Here is an 18,920-nt window from a genome sequence, read left to right as displayed (position 1 = left end):
TTGTGGGAAAAAAGAAAAGAAGTAGAAAAAGGAAATTTCAGATAAATTTCCAAGACACATTTGGAAGAATCATCCTGGCCAGAGTGCTAAATGTCATTGTGAGGTTAATAATATAAAATCCCCAGAATTTATATAGCCCTTTGTGGGTTACAAGTTGCTATTTATTATCTCATTTCATTTGGCCTTCATTGCAGAGTAACACAAAGGTGGAGACATTATTACAACTTTTCAGAGCAGTAAACTAATGTTCATTCAAGTAACGTGGACCAGATAAGGACAGCAAATAGGTGAAAGAACTAGAGACAGTTTTCTGACTGCTGGCCCAGGACTTGCTTAATTGCCTATATTTCAGTATTCAACTCCTTACACGGGACTCAAAGAGAAAACAAATACAATGATTCTTTAATATGTTCATCTTTAAACTTGAAGCCCAACTCCTCTGAGAAAAGAGAATGCCAGCAGTAGGCTTCCAGAAACCCACTCAAAATGCAAAAACAAACAACAAAAACAACAAAAAACCCTTGATAATTGTCATTAAAAAATCCATACTGTACTTTGCATAATGGTTCCCATTTGTTAAACTTTTTCTATTACGTACTAGGCCCTTTGCTGGATATTTTACATATGTTATTTATAATCCCCCAAGTTATGAAGTGGCTGGGTGACCATGTTGCAATTAATTCACTTCTCCAGCCTCAGTTTTCTCATCTGTAAAATAAAACTAATTATGAAATCTACCGTTTAGGGTTCTGGTGAACACAAAACGTGATAATGTATGTAATATGTTTGGCTCAGGGCCTGTGGCACAGTCAATGCTCAGAAATTGTTAGGCTCAACATCATCCTCAATGGTGAAAAACTGAAAGCATTTCCACTAAGATCAGGAACAAGACAAGGTTGCCCACTCTCACCACTCTTATTCAACATAGTTTTGGAAGTTTTAGCCACAGCAATCAGAGAAGAAAAGGAAATAAAAGGAATCCAAATTGGAAAAGAAGAAGTAAAGCTGTCACCGTTTGCAGATGACATGATACTATACATAGAGAATCCTAAAGATGCTACCAGAAAACTACTAGAGCTAATCAATGAATTTGGTAAAGTAGCAGGATACAAAATTAATGCACAGAAATCTCTGGCATTCCTATACACTAATGATGAAAAAGCTGAAAGTGAAATCAAGAAAACACTCCCATTTACCATTGCAACAAAAAGAATAAAATATCTAGGAATAAACCTACCTAAGGAGACAAAAGACCTGTATGCAGAAAATTATAAGACACTGATGAAAGAAACTAAAGATGATACAAATAGATGGAGAGATATACCATGTTCTTGGATTGGAAGAATCAACATTGTGAAAATGACTCTATACCCAAAGCAATCTACAGATTCAATGCAATCCCTATCAAACTACCAATGGCATTTTTCACAGAACTAGAACAAAAAATTTCACAATTTGTATGGAAACACCAAAGACCCCGAATAGCCAAAGCAATCTTGAGAACGAAAAACGGAGCTGGAGCAATCAGGCTCCCTGACTTCAGACTATACTACAAAGCTACAGTAATCAAGACAGTATGGTTCTGGCACAAAAACAGAAAGATAGATCAATGGAACAGGATAGAAAGCCCAGAGATAAACCCACGCACATATGGACACCTTATCTTTGATAAAGGTGGCAGGAATGTACAGTGGAGAAAGGACAGCCTCTTCAATAAATGGTGGTGGGAAAACTGGACAGGTACATGTAAAAGTATGAGATTAGATCACTCCCTATCACCATACACAAAAATAAGCTCAAAATGTATTAAAGACCTAAATGTAAGGCCAGAAACTATCAAACTCTTAGAGGAAAACATAGGCAGAACACTCTATGACATAAATCACAGCAAGATCCTTTCTGACCCACCTCCTAGAATAATGGAAATAAAAACGAAAATAAACAAATGGGACCTAATGAAACTTCAAAGCTTTTGCACAGCAAAGGAAACCATAAACAAGACCAAAAGACAGCCCTCAGAATGGGAGAAAATATTTGCAAATGAAGCAACTGACAAAGGATTAATCTCCAAAATTTACAAGCAGCTCATGCAGCTCAATAACAAAAAAAAAACAACCCAATCCATAAGTGGGCAGAAGACCTAAATAGACATTTCTCCAAAGAAGATATACAGACTGCCAACAAACACATGAAAGAATGCTCAACGTCATTAATCATTAGAGAAATGCAAATCAAAACTACAATGAGATATCATCTCACACCAGTCAGAATGGCCATCATCAAAAAATCTAGAAACAATAAATGCTGGAGAGGGTGTGGAGAAAAGGGAACACTCTTGCACTGCTGGTGGGAATGTGAATTGGTTCAGCCACTATGGAGAACAGTATGGAGGTTCCTTAAAAAACTACAAATAGAACTACCATATGACCCAGCAATCCCACTCCTGGGCATATACCCTGAGAAAACCAAAAGTCAAAAAGAGTCATGTACCAAAATATTCATTGCAGCTCTATTACAATAGCCCGGAGATGGAAACAACCTAAGTGTCCACATCAGATGAATGGATAAAGAAGATGTGGCACATATATACAATGGAATATTACTCAGCCATAAAAAGAAATGAAATTGAGCTATTTGTAATGAGGTGGATAGACCCAGAGTCTGTCATACAGAGTGAAGTAAGTCAGAAAGAAAAAGACAAATACCGTATGCTAACACATATATATGGAATTTAAGGGAAAAAAATGTCATGAAGAACCTAGGGGTAAGACAGGAATAAAGACACAGACCTACTGGAGAACAGACTTGAGGATATGGGGAGGGGGAAGGGTGAGCTGTGACAGGGCGAGAGAGAGGCATGGACATATATACACTACCAAACGTAAGGTAGATAGCTAGTGGGAAGCAGCCGCTTGGCACAGGGATATCAGCTCGGGGCTTTGAGACCGCCTGGAGGGGTGGGATAGGGAGGGTGGGAGGGAGGGAGACGCAAGAGGGAAGAGATATGGGAACATATGTATATGTATAACTGATTCACTTTGTTATAAAGCAGAAACTAACACACCATTGTAAAGCAATTATACCCCAATAAAGATGTTAAAAAAAAAATGCAATTGTTAGGCTCTTTGTTTTCACTATTTGGAATTATTATATATCAGAAAAACAAACTGCGTGCTTTTCCCACTTGCGTCCTCTACCTCCCACAGCACTGGCTGATGTCCCCTGCATTTTAGAATTTGATTGAGGAATATAACAGAACTTAGTGGTCAAAGCATGGGTTTCAGAATCAGAAAAATGGGGGTTCAAAACTCGGTTCAGATTCTTGGAAATTAACCAGTTCTTTGTATTCTTTAGTTTTCTCATTTATAGAATGGGGATATTAATAGTACCAATCTCATAAGATTTTGTATGAATTAAGAGAAATCATGTATCTAAAGCTCTTTCTGACATACAGGAAGCATTTAATAAATGTCAGGATTAATATCCTTACAGAAACCCCATGGGGTAGGTATTACCATTGGCTCCGTTTTACTGATGGAGACACTGATTATCTGAGAAATACAAAGAATGGCAACTTTTCAGGGTTGACTTGGGTCTCAGAACTATCAAATCCTATGAAATTGATCAAATACCCCTGTCTCCTAACTGTCTCAGCTACTAACCAGTGCCAGGCTCAATGAAGTGGGAATGAGGGCATCAGCCCATTTCTGCTGACAATGGTGCTGACCTGGCTTTGCCTGCATGTACCACTCCCTTATCTTTGGACACTGATTTGGGAGTTGGGCTCTGGATTAGACACATCTTTGTCTCCAACTTCTGTCCTGATTGATTTATAGTATAACTGGATGGGTGTCCCACATTTTTGAATCCTCATCCATTTTCAACGAGGTGACAATTTCTGAATGCAAAGGTCGGGGTGTCATTTTGGTAACGAAACTCAAATCCTTCTGTGTTGATTCAAGGCACCAACTCGAAAGCATCTGTGGAGAGAGATGTGTACAGTCCCTGCCAAGGAACCCTGGTCAAGTTTCTTACTCTGTCTGAATCTCAGCTCCTCACTTGTTAAAACAAGGTAAATGTTCCTGCTTTTCCTCTAGGAAGGGTGGTTGTCAGGATCTCTTATCCAAATCCAGTTCTTGCTCTCCTTTTCTACCTCGTATCTGCCTGTCCTGTTTTCTTCAAACATGCCGTCAACTATAATGTGCTGTGCACATGGAGGCCGGTACGGTGGGGAATGATATGAAGAACCAGGATTCTCCCAACTCAGATTGTCTGTTTCAACTTTAAAGTTAAAAACAGCATAATCAAGGGGACATTGTTTTCTTCAAGTCATTTTACAACTCCCTTCAAGGGAATGAGAATTGATTCTCTTGTCTTTTCCCAACTTCAGGATTTTTTCCTTATATGCATTTCCAATGGAGTCTTTATTTGCACACTGAGAGAAATCAAGATGATTCCGCCCCTACCTCCTTCCTTCTCAAACAGGTCCATTCCATCTTTCTAATTTGCAGAATTATAATTCAAATGGAAGGAAAACAGACTCCAAGAACTCTATAGATATGATTGCAATGAGTTTTAAAACACATTTTCAAAACACAACGGCTACAGATAATGAACGTATGATGGAGTAATGAGGAATGAACACACAGCATATTGTAGGAGTGGAGGGCAACTGACAGCTTTAAGTTGGCAGAGGAATGCTGACTGGTTTTGCACAAAGATGCGAGAGGCTGATTATATGGCAGACTTTCATGCAACTCAGTAGAATGTTTTGGGCTAAGATCAGGAAGAGATGCCTGGTTCAGTGGAGAATCTTGTACCTCTAACAGCCCATCTTGCAAATACTGAGAGCATGTCCACCATGCAGGGATGGGGGCTCCCAAGGTAGGTTTTCATAATTAAAGCAATCACAACCTTCACTATCAATATACAAAGAACCCCCAACTCTACCATATGGTGTTGTCAAAATAAAATTGACTTTATCATCTGACAGACCTGAGCTGAAATCTAGAAGTTGCCACTTACTTGCTTCTGTAACCTTGGGCCAGTCATCAATCTTCTCAGAGCCTCATTTTCTTTATATATAAACTGGGGAAGCCATGATAGTACTCATGTCAATATCTGTTTAAAAGGGGTCAAAGTAATGAATATAAAGCCCCTAGGCTATAACTAGGATGCAGAAATTATTATGTTTTATTATTAATTATTTTTAAAATGTGGGGAAATATATCAAGGTATCAGATAGCCAATTTTCTCATCTTCAGCATCTAGAAAGCACGGTAAGTCTTTCACAGTTTAGAGATCAACACTCAGAATATTCAATCTTTTTCTATCTGCCTTTCTCTCTGGCCCAACCCAGGCTCCAAAGCCAAGAAAAACAGCGTAGTGGGAAGTGCAGCTTCTGCTGCCAATAGCACAGATGAGAAAACCAAGCTGCAGCTACAGAAGGCAGCCTGACACAGCCACTCGTAGCCAGAAGCAGACTGCTGGGGTAGAGTACTCTTCACTGTTCTGACTCTTTTCTTACAGACAAATGTCATTCCTGTCCGCACCATCAGCATGTAAATGAGGGAAATAACAAACATGACAGGCACCATGCTAAGAAAGTAGAGAGCAGGTCCAGACAGCAAATCATGGAGGTCTGGTGGTTGTAGGTGGGTGGGAAGCAATCCAGCTACAGCTAGCTAACTGGATAAATTGTGAAATGAGGAACAAATAATAAGGGGCTTCAAATGTTTGTGATTCAGTTAATAAAATGGGCCAAATGATCTTCACCCTTTAGATAACTCTTCTTCATCCTTTAGGACTCAGGACATATGTTAGCTCTTTCGAGGAAGCCTTTTCTCATCTCTTTCCTAATACCCAGGCTGGGTAGGTGTCCTGCAGTGCCCTGGGCTTACCTCTACTATTAACACCCATCTATGTTGCAATTGAAAGTTCATTTCTCTGTCTCTCCCACTAGACTGTGACCTTCCTGAGGGCAGGGACACTGTATTATTCATTTTGGCTTCACCCACACCTACCCCCAGCCTGGCACAGAGTAGGTACATGGCAAACAGATCAGCAGTGGGTAATTGGGGGGGGGGGGCGTCAAGAGTGGCTGACCAGGTGGATGGATGAAAGTTGGTTGGTGAGATGGGTTGATGGATGGATAGACGGACGGATGGTTTATTATGTAGATGACTGATCATTGGATGATTGGCTGGGTGGACAGATAAATAAACATATAGATCAATCACATGGGACATTCGTTGTTAATAATTAATGTATCCTAAAGAGTAAGATTTAAGTCTACAAAAAGGGCTAGGTATTGTCATTCATTCCCTCCACTCAACCTCCAAGGAAGATAATATTCACAAGAATCTCTAGGTCCTTTATGAAAATTCCCATCATTCATCCTAGAAACCGTGTCAAGTGGCGGAATGAGCACCAGACTGGGAGACTCACAAGACCTAAATTTGAATATTTTCTCAGCTATTGAAAAAATGTCACTGAATATCTCCAGGTCTTCCCTACTCAACAATCAGAGAATATCACCTACATCATAGGGTTATCACTGTAGCTGAAGTGAAATAATAAATATAAAGCCAATGTTGTAAGGTTTGGCTTGTAATAGGTGCTCAACAAATGCTTACCATTTATTTGCCTTATATTCAGAGGATGTCTAAATTCAATCCCCTTACTCTACTCACTTTCAAAATTATTTTAGAAATTTTGTATCTTTTCCCCTAAAGAAAGCTTGCTTGGAGCACCAATATACCAATCAGATAAAGCTTTACCATCTCTGGCTATAGCTGGATCTTGTCTCATTAACCCCTATCCAGTCAGAGACCCCTGTGGCACTATGAAAGAAGCTAGCATTCCAGGGAACATAGTTAGAAAAAAAACCTTTCTCCTAGATAACGGAGGAAGTCTATTCTATGTTCTGCAGCATTGAGACTAAAGCCTGGTGTTCATCCTCTCATTCTCTCCTTTCCTCCCTTCCTCCCTCCCTCTCTTTCCCCTCTATCACAGGAGCTCAGGGCTTTGCATTCACTTACAACACAGAAGAGTTGATGACCCAGTCAGAAAAAAAAAATGGTTTTCATCTGTCTGTTCAGGAGTTTCTAGAAATACTTCCAACTGAGAGGCTCTTTGAATAATTTACTCATCTGAGATCATTTCAATAATCTATTCACTCATTTTCATAATTGATGGCAAGGCAAGCTGTCAAGGGTACAGCTTTTGTCTTACATTTATACCATCTGTCAGCTTAATTATGCCCCTTCACTCTCAGACAGCTTCCTTATCAAACTGGGTTTGTGAGTTGGGTAGAGATGGCTACTCCAGATGACATACTGGTTGATTCTGGTTCTATTGTAATTGTTCTATTGTATTGTTCAAATTCTGCCTTCACCATTATATGACCTTGGGCAAGTCATTCATTCCATGCAGCCCTCAAGTTCTCTCCCATAATATGGAGCCCTAATGATAACTGGAGCTGGCATCTACTGATCATCTACTATGTGCCAGACAGTGTTCTAAGCACTTGACATAATATTTTGTTTAATTTTCCCAACAACCCTATGAGGTAAGTACTACTAAGTACCTCCGTTTTATATATGAGAAAGTGCAGAGAATATTGTGATATTTAAGTGAGATAATGTATTGAAAACACTCTGCTTGGTGTCTGGCATATAACAGGAGCGTAACAAATGACAGCTGCTGCCATCATGACCCCCCGTCAATCAACAGAACCATCATCATCATTGCCATCAATCATCTTTGTCATCAACATTCCCATCAAGGCATGTTCCCATAGAGATGTCTTTTCTATGAACTGCTTTTTTTTAAATTTCAGAAATCTAGAAAACTATTACCAGACTATTGCCTTGCAGAAAAGCATGGTTCAATTGCTGTTCTTTTTGGAGTTAGGCTTATATTACAACTGCAAGAAAGAAAGGAACGAAGGAAGGAAGGAAGGGAGGGAGGGAGGAAGAAAGGAGGGAGGGAGGGAGGGAGGAAGGGAGGAGGGAGGGAGAGAGGGAGGAAGGAAGGAGGGAGGGAGGGAGGGAGGAAGGAAGGAAGGAAGGAAGGAAAGAAAGAAGGAAGGAAGGAAAGAAAGAAAGAACCATGCAAGACAGAAACAGATACACACACACACACACACACACACACACACGCAGAGGTGGCATTACTCATTTCAGTTTGATGTGTTCATTTGCTATAGACCTATTGTACTTTCCCCACTGTGACCTAACAAATTGTACCGTGTAGGTATTTAAAACCGTCACTATGCATGACTCTAGGGAAGTCAGAGGATAATTTTAAATCTTTTGTAATGGCTTAATTTTCCCTCTCTGTGGCTTACATCATTTGAGAAACTTAATGATCATTATATAAGGAAACAAATTAAATTTCACACAGCTTCTGCTAAGGTGGTGATATTACCAAACCCATTTTACAAAAGGCCACTTGATTTTAGCTGTGGGTTTTGGAGAATAAAGGAAACAGAGAAAGGGAAAGAGGGGGAGAGGAAGGGATGAGAGATGAACCATGTCATTTACAGGCATGACAAATTTCTTCTGGAAGTGCTCAGTCCAGAAATGCCTAAACACAAACCCATGCCTAAAAAAAATTTTTTTTAAATCTTTCTGACTTCTCTCTTTCACAAATCTCTCAGCAAATCAGTCAGTGCCATGTGCTTTCAGTTCTGTTGCTGAAATTTCTCAGATGCCATTGCCACTGTTCTTGTTCACACCTACATTCCCTTCAACCTGAGCTACTTAAATAGCTAGTCCCTTAGAAAATTTCCCCAAGATCCATGCCCATCACCATTTTATTTTTGAAGAAGTAGTTTAGTTTTTATCTAAGAGAACAGGCTATGGGGTTCTTATCCTGGCTTTGCAACTTATTAGCTCTGTCATCTTGAGCAAGTTATTGAATTTCCCTGGGCCTTATTTATCCCTTTCATATGTAAAAGAGGGTAATACATCACAGTGTTCATGTGAGCATTAGATTAAGTTTATATATTTGAATGCTTAGCACCCTGCATGGTGTATCATCAATACTAAATGAGTAGTAGCTATTACTATTATTCTTTTTATGTTGTTCTCCCATCTCAAGGTCTTCAACAGTACCCCAAAGGTGACTGAATAAAATCCCACAGTGTATAATTCAAACTCCAGTATGGTCCTTCATTCCCATATTTTCCCTTTAAACAATCTGCTTTTGTCTTCTATTGCCATGTAACAAATGGCCTCAAACATAGCCACTTGAAACAATGCTCCCTTATGACCTCACAGTTCTGTAGGTCAGAAGTCCAGCGGGGCTCAGCTGGGTTCTCTGCTCAGGGTCACATGAGGCCAAAACCAAGCTGTCACTCAGCTGGGCTCATAGCTGCAGGATCTGGGAAGAATCCACTTGCAGACTCATTCAGGTTGTTGGCAGAGTTCAGTTCCTGGAGGTTGTAGGACTGAAGCCCTTGTTTCCTTGTTGGCTGTTGGCCAGAGACTAAACTCATCTCCTAGTGGCCACCTGCTTCCTTGTCATGTGGCCCTCTCAATCCTCAAATCCAGCAGTCAGACAATTCCTGCTTATGCTCAAATCTCTCTGACTTCCTCTTCTGCTATTAGTTTCAGAAAACTCTCTACTTTTAAAAGGCCCACGTGTAGAGAACAAACCTATGGACATCAAGGGGGGAAAGGGGGGGTGGGATGAATTGGGAAATTGGGATTGACATATATACACTAGCTAATATGTATAAAATAGATAACTAATGAGAACCTGCTATACAGCACAGGGAACTCTACTTCACTTTGTTGTACAGTAGAAATGAACACAATATTGTAAAACAACTATACCCCCCCCCAAAAAAAAGGCCCATGTGATTAGGTTAGGCCCAGCCTGATAACACTCCTTTTGATTAACTCAAAGTCCACTGAAAAACTCCTTTTGCTATCTAACGTAACAATCACAGAAGGCATATCTCGTCATATTCACAGGTCATCCTCCTAGAAGAGAGGATTATAGAAGAGTGAGGGTCATTGGGGATCATTCTTAGAATTCTGCCTACCATACAAGCTATGTTTCAAACACATTGAACTCTTTCTCAAATGAGCCTTGAGCACGCTTGCCTCTGGACTTTGGCTTTCAATGGTCCTTCTGCATGGAATGGCCTCCCCACACATGTTCAGAAGGTCTCATCTGAGACCCTGCTCAAATTAGAAGTCCTCTGTATAGATGCCCTTGATCAGCCAGCCTACATGTAATATATCCCTTCTCCAAACATCATAGACTTTTATCAGAGCATCTTCTGTGGCACATTTCATACTGTCTTGCAATTACGAGCATCTCCTCATGCCCTATGACACTTTAAGGCCGGTACATGTCTCATTGCAACCCTCAACAATGGCTTGCACATAGTAGGTACTCAGGAAATTTTGCTTGACAGAATAAAAGTGTGAATAAATAAGGGTTATATACCCCAAATTCAACCATCTCTGCTTAAGGGGGACAGATTTAACTAAAATACCCGTTATTTAATAACTCAATATTTGTTGAGGACACACCAGGTGATAGGAACTATACTACATCCATAAACATTTCACTTGGCACTGTTACTGTCTCATTCAGCAGAGATTACTCTAGGTGCTACAGGACTCCAATTTCCTTATTTCCTTTTCTCCTGTACCACTGCTCTTTAGCATTGCTACTAAGCTGTGTATTCCAAAGGAAGAAAGCGGGACAAAGACAGGAAGCAGGAAATCTTGATAGCCAGGATGACCTAGATGAAACCATTTTTTCAAGATAACAAAGAGTAAATCCATGTCCTAAAGCAGTAGTTCTATATCTTTAATGGGCATTGCTAGGGGAGCTTATGAAAAAGCAGAATCAGAAATGATTATTCTGTAGGTTTGAGGTAGTGCTAGTACCGCAAAAGTCTTAGCACCTTTACATCTTTTCCATGGTTACTCTGATATGGGTAGCCCACAGGACCACACATGTAAAATGACCACACTAAAAGCTGTTCCTCATTTGGGGAAGTTGGTGAAAAAAAATCCCTTCATTCTCGTATCCATTCTATAAATATTTATTGAGTCACAGCTATTGAGCACCAGAGATATAGTGGTAAAGGAAAAAGTGAAAACCTGAAAACAGACAGTATTCTCTCAGTGCTAGTCATAGCCAGAATTCATGGCTTCATCAATGCACTGCCATCGTTTTTCTAAGCAAAGCAAGCACATAGTAGAAGCCATAATATATTTCTGGCTGCTTGTAGGACATATAAACAATGCACTTCAGTTTTAGCAATTCGCACAATTGTTCTATCAATTGTAACTTACTGGTGTCCTCTCAATTATAATTTTCCTCCGTGATTTTCTTTAACGTAATCATTGGAGTATGTGTATGCAGATGCCAAGTATAATGTTTGCATAAATATTTCCATCTTTTAGCAGGATGAACCTTTTGGAAGATAACTGATACCATACACACAAGCAAACACACACACTAGAAATCTTCTGCACATGAGTTCTTGAGACTCACCAAGCCATCTAGGTTAAATGTGGTGGGAAAGTGATGGAGGGGTAGTTAAAATACAATGATTTAGAAGGGAGGGAGTTATGACATTCTTTAATTAGAGACCCCACCATGGGAAAACTGCACCCCATGCATACACCATTGTGGGTGAAAGCCTCGATCGATCTGGTAACACACTGATATGCCACAGCCAGAACTGGCGATCAATCTTAGCTTTTTCTAAGATCTCCTTTATCGTATCTATACTAGGAATTCTTTAACTGGCATCTGCTTCATTATGCACAAGACACAGGAACAGGGTACAACCCCTTCTTCAGTGAGCCAGACTGGAAAGTGGAACTTCTATAGAACAAAAAAGATGGCCTGTGCGACGTGATAAATGCTTATACCCCAAGTTCCAACTGGTTGGGTTTGAGTGAAATCTGCTGCATCCAGTGAGAATAAGGAGGTGGGTGTCACTCTAAGGATAGGAGGAACTCCCTTAATTTCTCCTCTAAAATATTCCTTTCCCACCAGTTGTAATTCAGTACGATGTAGGAATTAGGAATGCAGCCTGTGGGGTCAGGCAGTCCTCCATTCACATCCTGCTTCTACCACATGCAGGATCTGAGGCAGGTCCCTGGCTTCTCTGAACCTGAATTTCCATTTATGAGGCAAGGGTAAGAATACCTACTGTAGATGAGTTGTTGAAATGCCTAAATGAGCTCATGGACATAAAACTCTCAGCATAGTTCTTGGTATAGAGTAGCTCTTAGTAAATGGTGATTGAAGTCAGCATTACCAGCAGATTGTATAGAGGTCCTTCCAGGCATTAGAAATAGCACCTTGTGGGCTTCCCTGGTGGCGCAGTGGTTGAGAGTTCACCTGCTGATGCAGGGGACACGGGTTCGTGCCCTGGTCCAGGAGGATCCCACATGCCGCGGAGCGGCTGGGTCCGTGAGCCCTGGCCGCTGAGCCTGCGCGTCCGGAGCCTGTGCTCCGCAACAGGAGAGGCCGCAGCAGTGAGAGGCCCGCATACCGCCAAAAAAAAAAAAAAGAAAAAAGAAATAGCACCTTGTGGTACAGCCAAAGAAACATGTGGAAGGAACAGACCTTTCTCTGATGGGGCTCACAGTCCACGTGAAGATGAACATGCAAGCAAATAATTATAACGCAAGCTGCTAAGACTCTTAGGAGTTAGTATACAGGTTTGTACAAAGTGGAAAGGACACGGCCTGATTTGGATTATCCAGATGTAGAATCAATGGAAGGGGTGCCCTTGGCAAAAAGAGGAGAGTGTTCAAAGAGACAGGAACTGAGACAGGGAATGAGCAGACGACAAGTGACTATGAGGGCTTGGAGGATATTGGGAGGATAAGAATGAAGCTTTCTTTGCTGGGACACAGGAGAATAACCATATTTGAGAGAAGAAGATGGTGACTTTGGCTTTGGACAAGACGAAGTGGAGGTCTATGGGCTGTCCGTGTAAGGAAGTCCTGGTGCCAAGTCTGGAGGTCAGGAGATCTGGGCTGGAGAGAGGGATCTGGGAGTCATCACAGTGTGGAAAGCAACTGAGATCAAGGGCACCAAAGAGAATGCAAACAGAGTGGTGAGAATAAAGAGGGAAGCAGACGCATCAGAGAGACGGGAATGGGGCCCTTCATTCAGGAAGACGTAATGATGGGTCTCCCTTTTGTCTTCTGGGGCATCTCTACCATCTTTAATTAGAGCTTCTCTAGAAGAGAAGAGGGTTGTTTTACTTTAATATTTATGATTTTTGTCCCATTCATGCTTGAAGTCAAAACTGCTTTAAAAACCTTTCTTTAAATCTCTCTCCCTCCCCCTCTCTCTTTCTCCCTCTTTCTTTCTCTCTAAATATATATGCTTTTTAAAACTAGTCTGTATGTATGTTATATGCATGTGCACATACACACATATTTGTTTCATTTTAGACTGGTGTAACCCTAAAATGGTAAATAGAATTATTCCCAAAGCATTTTTCCAAGTAGTTAATAAGATGATTCACCATGGAGAGATCCAATCTTTTACTCAATGTCCCCACCCTCGTGAAGACTTACCCATTTGACCAAGTCAAGTCCACCCCTCTCTCCCCAGACGCGGCTCAGTAATGAGCTACTTGAGGAGAGGGGTGGTATCCCATTCATCCTTGCCTCACTCTGGTGCAGATTGGAATGTTGGCCAAAGAGTTGGCCCACAGAGGGTGTTTACTGTATTGGCCTGGGCTGCCAATTGGCTTGTAACCAGGGTATTATTTTCAAGCATCTCTGGGAAGGCTTGGACCCACTAAGCTCTAATGCAGAGCAAAGCCATCGAAAAAAAAAGGAGAGGCAGAGGGCATGGAAGTCCCAATTTACAAGAGGAAAGTCTGCTCAGACCTGAGTTCTGTGTCTGCTGAGCACAAGCGGGCACTGTGCACAGCACTGGACTAATCCACGCCAGCTGCACACAAAGGCCCAGCAGAAAGCAAATGTCCCTCTAAGGGCTTGTCATGTTTTCCAAGACACCCTCATTACATGCTGCTTCTAGTGACTCCACTGCGTGACCTCAGAGATGAAAAGAAATCTCCTGAGTCCCAGAATAACAGCTCCCTCCTTCTGCAGACCTTCCCCTCTGCTGCCCGGCTGTACCAGCATGTGCTGCTGGGGGACGGCTTTAAGGATAACATGACTGGTATTTACCTGCTCCATTGGCTTCCTCTTTCTTCGAGACAGAAGCACAAGGAGTTATTTCTGAAGCACTGGATCCCCTGAGCGCTGCGAGAATAGACCAACTACAGGAAGCATTTGTACATTCTAAGCTCAACTCCGCAGCAATTCCCGGAGCTGCCTTTTTGGGAAATTGCTATATTTCAACAGAAATTTGAAGGAGGACACACAAAATATTAAAAGGGTATTTTCTGTATGTGGAAATGAAGCCTATCAAGGGCCGCCTTCTTTTATGCAATGTTATCACCTGCACTACAGTGGCCTCCCTGTAAACAGGCTCCCTGGCAAATGAGGTACGTCCAAAGGCAGCACAGAGAATCCACAGGTGTGAGCCAAGCCTGACCCAGGACTGGTTAAATCCAACCAACGAGAATGATTTTACAGTTCCAAAAGTGATCCTCAGACTGTGTAACTTCAAAAGGTTGAAAAATAACTCCAAAATGTAATAACAAAAGGCAGAAAGGCTCAAGTTCTCTACCTCTTATTATGGACAAGAAAAAAATAACTTGCATTTTGACTTTCCATTTGCAAGAGGAGAGAGAAGCCAGAATTTGAAGGATGAATAAAAGAAAGTAAGGATACAGGGGAGCATTACAGGAAAGAAAAAGAAAAAGCATGTTCAAAGTCCCAGATACATAAAGGAACCAGCTCAGACATGGAGATGTGAGCCACTTAGGACAGTGGGCTACAGGGTATACCAGAGGGAAGAGCAGAGGTAACACCCGGGGACAGAATCCAGTGCTTTCCTCAAGCATCACAAAAGTGCACAAAATCCCAACCCATCCCTCTCCACACACACACCAGAGTCTAAGTTCCATGAATCAGAAATTGTTGTTTTGTCTCTCCTGTTCACTGATAGATTCCAAGCATCAAGAATAGTGCCTGGCACATCGCAGGCACTGAATAATCATTTGTGGAATGAATGAATAAACCAAGTCGTCACTCAGAGCTTGGGTGTACCGCCTAAAGCAAAAATCAAGTAAGCGTTCAATAAACAATGGCTATTGTTGTCATAACTAGTACTCATGTCAGGGAGTTAAGTATGAAAACTCAGTAAACATTGGTAATTAATTGTGCAGGGTATCTCAATTTGAACAGTTTCAAAATATATCTTTTAATTTAGATACAATGGCATGCAATGAAACAAATCTTGTGTGATAGTCTGATGCATTTTGACAAATGTTCAAGACAAGGAGTATTGCCATAACTCTAGAAAATCCCCTGTGTCTTGTGTGGTACCTCAGATGAGCTTTTCCTGAACATTGATTTTTTATAGTTATTATATATGTTCTAGAAAATGTGCTTTACAAGAAATACAACCCTCTCCAATCCATGATTTGCAGAAGTGATACATTTAAGTTTTGGAAATGAGTTGATTCAAAGCAAAAGACTAGTACATGAAAATACAAGGGGTTCATTCATAGGGCAAAATGTGTGAAGATCGTACCCCATTATGAGGTTTAGGCAAACTGGTGTGATCATTGCCAGATAGTGAACACTTGCTACTGCAATGATGTGACCCAAACTTCACTGCTTTTAAATTACCTTAAGTCTTTCAGGGACACTGCCTACTCAGATTTGAGAACCCAACACAATGAACAACACACAACTGCCACAGTTCACCCAGGGAAAGCACCTCCATCTTACAGTATCTGTCTGCCTTGTTCCATCAAGGGTCATGGAATGACATGTGGAGCTGCTCAGAGGGAAATACTTTGGGAAAAGGAGTAGTTTGAGCTCCCTTGCTGCCCACACCTTTCCTGCCTCCCCTGTATTCGGCACACAGAAGGATGCTCACCTTTTCCCATTCGCGGTCCTTGTTCAGCACGATGACCACCAGTCTGGGGTGCACCTGATAGCCTTCCTCAGTGAAGGACAAGTCTTTGCCATCCCATGTCACATTGACCATAAATCTAGAGAGAGGAAGAGAAAAACAAATGTTTAGGGAAGAATTAAAGAGGTTTCAAACAAATAAGTGGATGCCACCATCAGCATAAAACTGAGAAGGTGTAAACTCATCACAAGGAGCCTCTATCTGTGGAAGCATCAGTACCCACACAGGCTCTGCTAACTTCCATGCACTCTTTTTCATGAGCCTGTAATCAATCCCAGAATCCCCAATCCTGTATAGGCATTAGTAATTTATTGCAGAAAGCACAGGGGATGGAACACATTTGTCCTGCCAGACTATAGACTTTTGTTCAAATGATCTTCTTACAGGAGGATCTGAAAGCATGTTTTAACAAGCTTCCCTAAAGGAAACTGCTTGTTCATAAACCACATGGTATACAACGTCAAAGAAATGATATCCCATTCATTCATTATTCATTCAACTAATATTTATCGAATATTTGCTACATGTCAGGACTCAGCTAGTTGGCTGGCAATAAAGAAGAAACAGAATGATCTCTGTCCTCTTAAAGCTTACAGTCTAAGGGAGAGGACAGGTATTAATTGGTTAATCACCGAACAATGACAAGTGCTACAATAGAGGGGGCGGGGTGTGCTATGTGAAAGTGAAACAGGGGTCAGGCAAGGCTTCTATAAGGAAGTGCAGCTTGACCTGAAGGATGACTCAGCATTAACTAGATCAGAAAAGATGTAAGCACATTCCAGGCAAAGGGGACAGCATGTACAAAGGTCCTGTGGTAGTGCTTATGAAGGGCTGAGTGCAAACCAGTAAGGCCAAAGCAGAGAGAGACAGGGAAATGGGGTGTGTGGTGTGGGTGAGAAGGTAAATAGGGGCAGACAGTGCAAAGCTTTTCAGGCCATGTTAAACAGTTTTATCTTCATTTTAAAACAATAGAAAGACATTGAAGACTTTAATCAAGGAGGTGATATAATCAGACTTTTCTTGTATCAGTATAATATGACTTAAATGTTGTGTACAGAATAGGTTTGCGGGGGACCACAGTAGGTAGAGGGGGGCTGGTCACAGTGCTCTTATTATTCAGGTGAGAGATGGTGTTGGCTTTGGTCCCATTGTGGCCCCAAAAGAGGAGGAGAAGGAAGAGTAGGAGCAGCAACACAAGTGGAGAAATACTGAGCAGGTATTCAGTGATGGGTTAGACATGAGGGTGGGGGAGAGAGAGGCGTCAAGGATGCCTCCTCGATGTCTGCCCTATACAACAACCGTGCAGTTGTCTTCGTCACAAGTGATGTCTGTCTGTCTTACAATACTCATCTCTACCTCCCACACCCCCACCTCAAACCACGTCGCCTGTAGTCAAGCTCGGCTCTGATGCAGAGCAAGACAGAGCTCATTTCCCAGGATTTGGGAGGGAGGCTTCTCAGGGGTTCACATCTCCTTGCAGCGTGAGAAAAATATGATGTTAAAGACGTCCAAGAAAACACACCACTTAGCAGACACTCAGTAAATACAGTATGGTGGTTAGAAGCATTCAGAGACCTCCCCAGAAAGACAGGGTACCTCAAAGTCATAGCATTTTTTTGCATTATATTCCTTTAACAACAAAAGTAGCTAAAGAAGTAAAATATTAAGGAAGGGGACTAGATTACAAAAATAATTCCAAAAAGAGAGATTGGCCTAACTGGTCACATGTCTGCCCCTGGACAGCCACAGTGCAGAAGACCTGACTGTGTCCTATGGGGGAAGAATCAGGTCTCCAAGGACAAGGTTAAGAAATTGGGGAAAAGGCAAAGAACATTTTTGTGTATCCATTCAATGGACTGTTTTGAGTCCTTAAAAAATCATGTTTTTGAGACAAGTTAATGGCATGAAGATAATGTTTGCTATTTAATGTTAAACAAGCAGAAAAGAGGATAAAAATAGGGTTTGTCTATGCATGGAAGGATCCCAGGTACTTTCCATTTTCTTTTGTGTATCTTTGTATTCTCCAAATTTTCTACAGATAGTTTTTATTTTTAACAAAATACTGTTTAAAAACAGAAAAATCAAACACTGCTATTCTAGAAGAAGCAAAGGGTAATCACGATTCTATTTGGTGCATCTGAGGCATCGCTGATCATTTCCTAGGAAGATAATTTACCGATTCAACAACAATTTACTGAATGTCTATTGTGTGTCAGGCCTTATGGTGAGTCCCATAAATACAGAAATAAAAAACACAGTGCCTGTGGCCCCTCTTACATCCTCACAATTCAGTGACATAGACACATAAACAATGACAGTACATAGAAGGCCACTTGTGCGCCAATGTACAGTAAGTATAAGTCATGAGAATGTAGAGGAAGGGCCCCTAACGCAATCTCTGCAACGTAGGGAGGACTTCCTGGGAATCTTCAAGAGTAAAGAGGTTGAGGAGAGGCGGAGAAGAGCATTCAGAGCAGAGGAGTCATCTTAAACAAGGAAGAGTCAGCAAAGGAAGTGACACGCTAGGGGAAATAGCTTAGTACAGCTGACAGGCAGTGGGATTTGTCTGGAGAGCATCCCTTAAGCTAGATCATAAGGGACCTAAAGGTCTGGATTTTGTTCAGATGGCCATGAGGATCACAAAAGGTTTTAAGCAGAGGAGTGATTCACCGCATGCAGGAAACTGCAAGGCCAAGGGCAAAGACCCATGAAATGTCACCATGGAACACTGTCCATGGAATTTCAGCATAAAAATTGCAGACGAAGCCCACCAGTGGACTTTACCTGGGCTGGCAGGAAATCTGTAACCAAGTCATTCTGTCTCTGCAGTCCAAAACTCATAGTTAGGGCTGCTGATTCAT

General features: G+C 41.4%; 1 protein-coding gene across 1 annotated transcript in view; it reads right to left on the bottom strand.

Annotated features, from left to right (window-relative positions):
* The window catches only part of GRIN2A (glutamate ionotropic receptor NMDA type subunit 2A), a 368,609-nt gene that overhangs the window by 100,749 nt on the left and 248,940 nt on the right, over positions 1 to 18,920 (bottom strand). Inside the window, exon 3 of the mRNA XM_022552282.2 lies at positions 16,024 to 16,138. Coding sequence (XP_022407990.1) covers positions 16,024 to 16,138 — 115 coding nt within the window. The remainder of the gene's footprint in view (positions 1 to 16,023; positions 16,139 to 18,920) is intronic.

The sequence above is a fragment of the Delphinapterus leucas genome, chromosome 15 (genome assembly GCF_059928025.1).
Source record: "Delphinapterus leucas isolate spDelLeu-1000000601 "Yukka" chromosome 15, BTC_Dleu_Yukka2, whole genome shotgun sequence".
Classification (NCBI taxonomy): Eukaryota; Metazoa; Chordata; class Mammalia; order Artiodactyla; family Monodontidae; genus Delphinapterus; species Delphinapterus leucas.
Note: the sequence above shows the minus strand (reverse complement) of the source record. Positions and strands in the feature narration are given on the sequence as shown.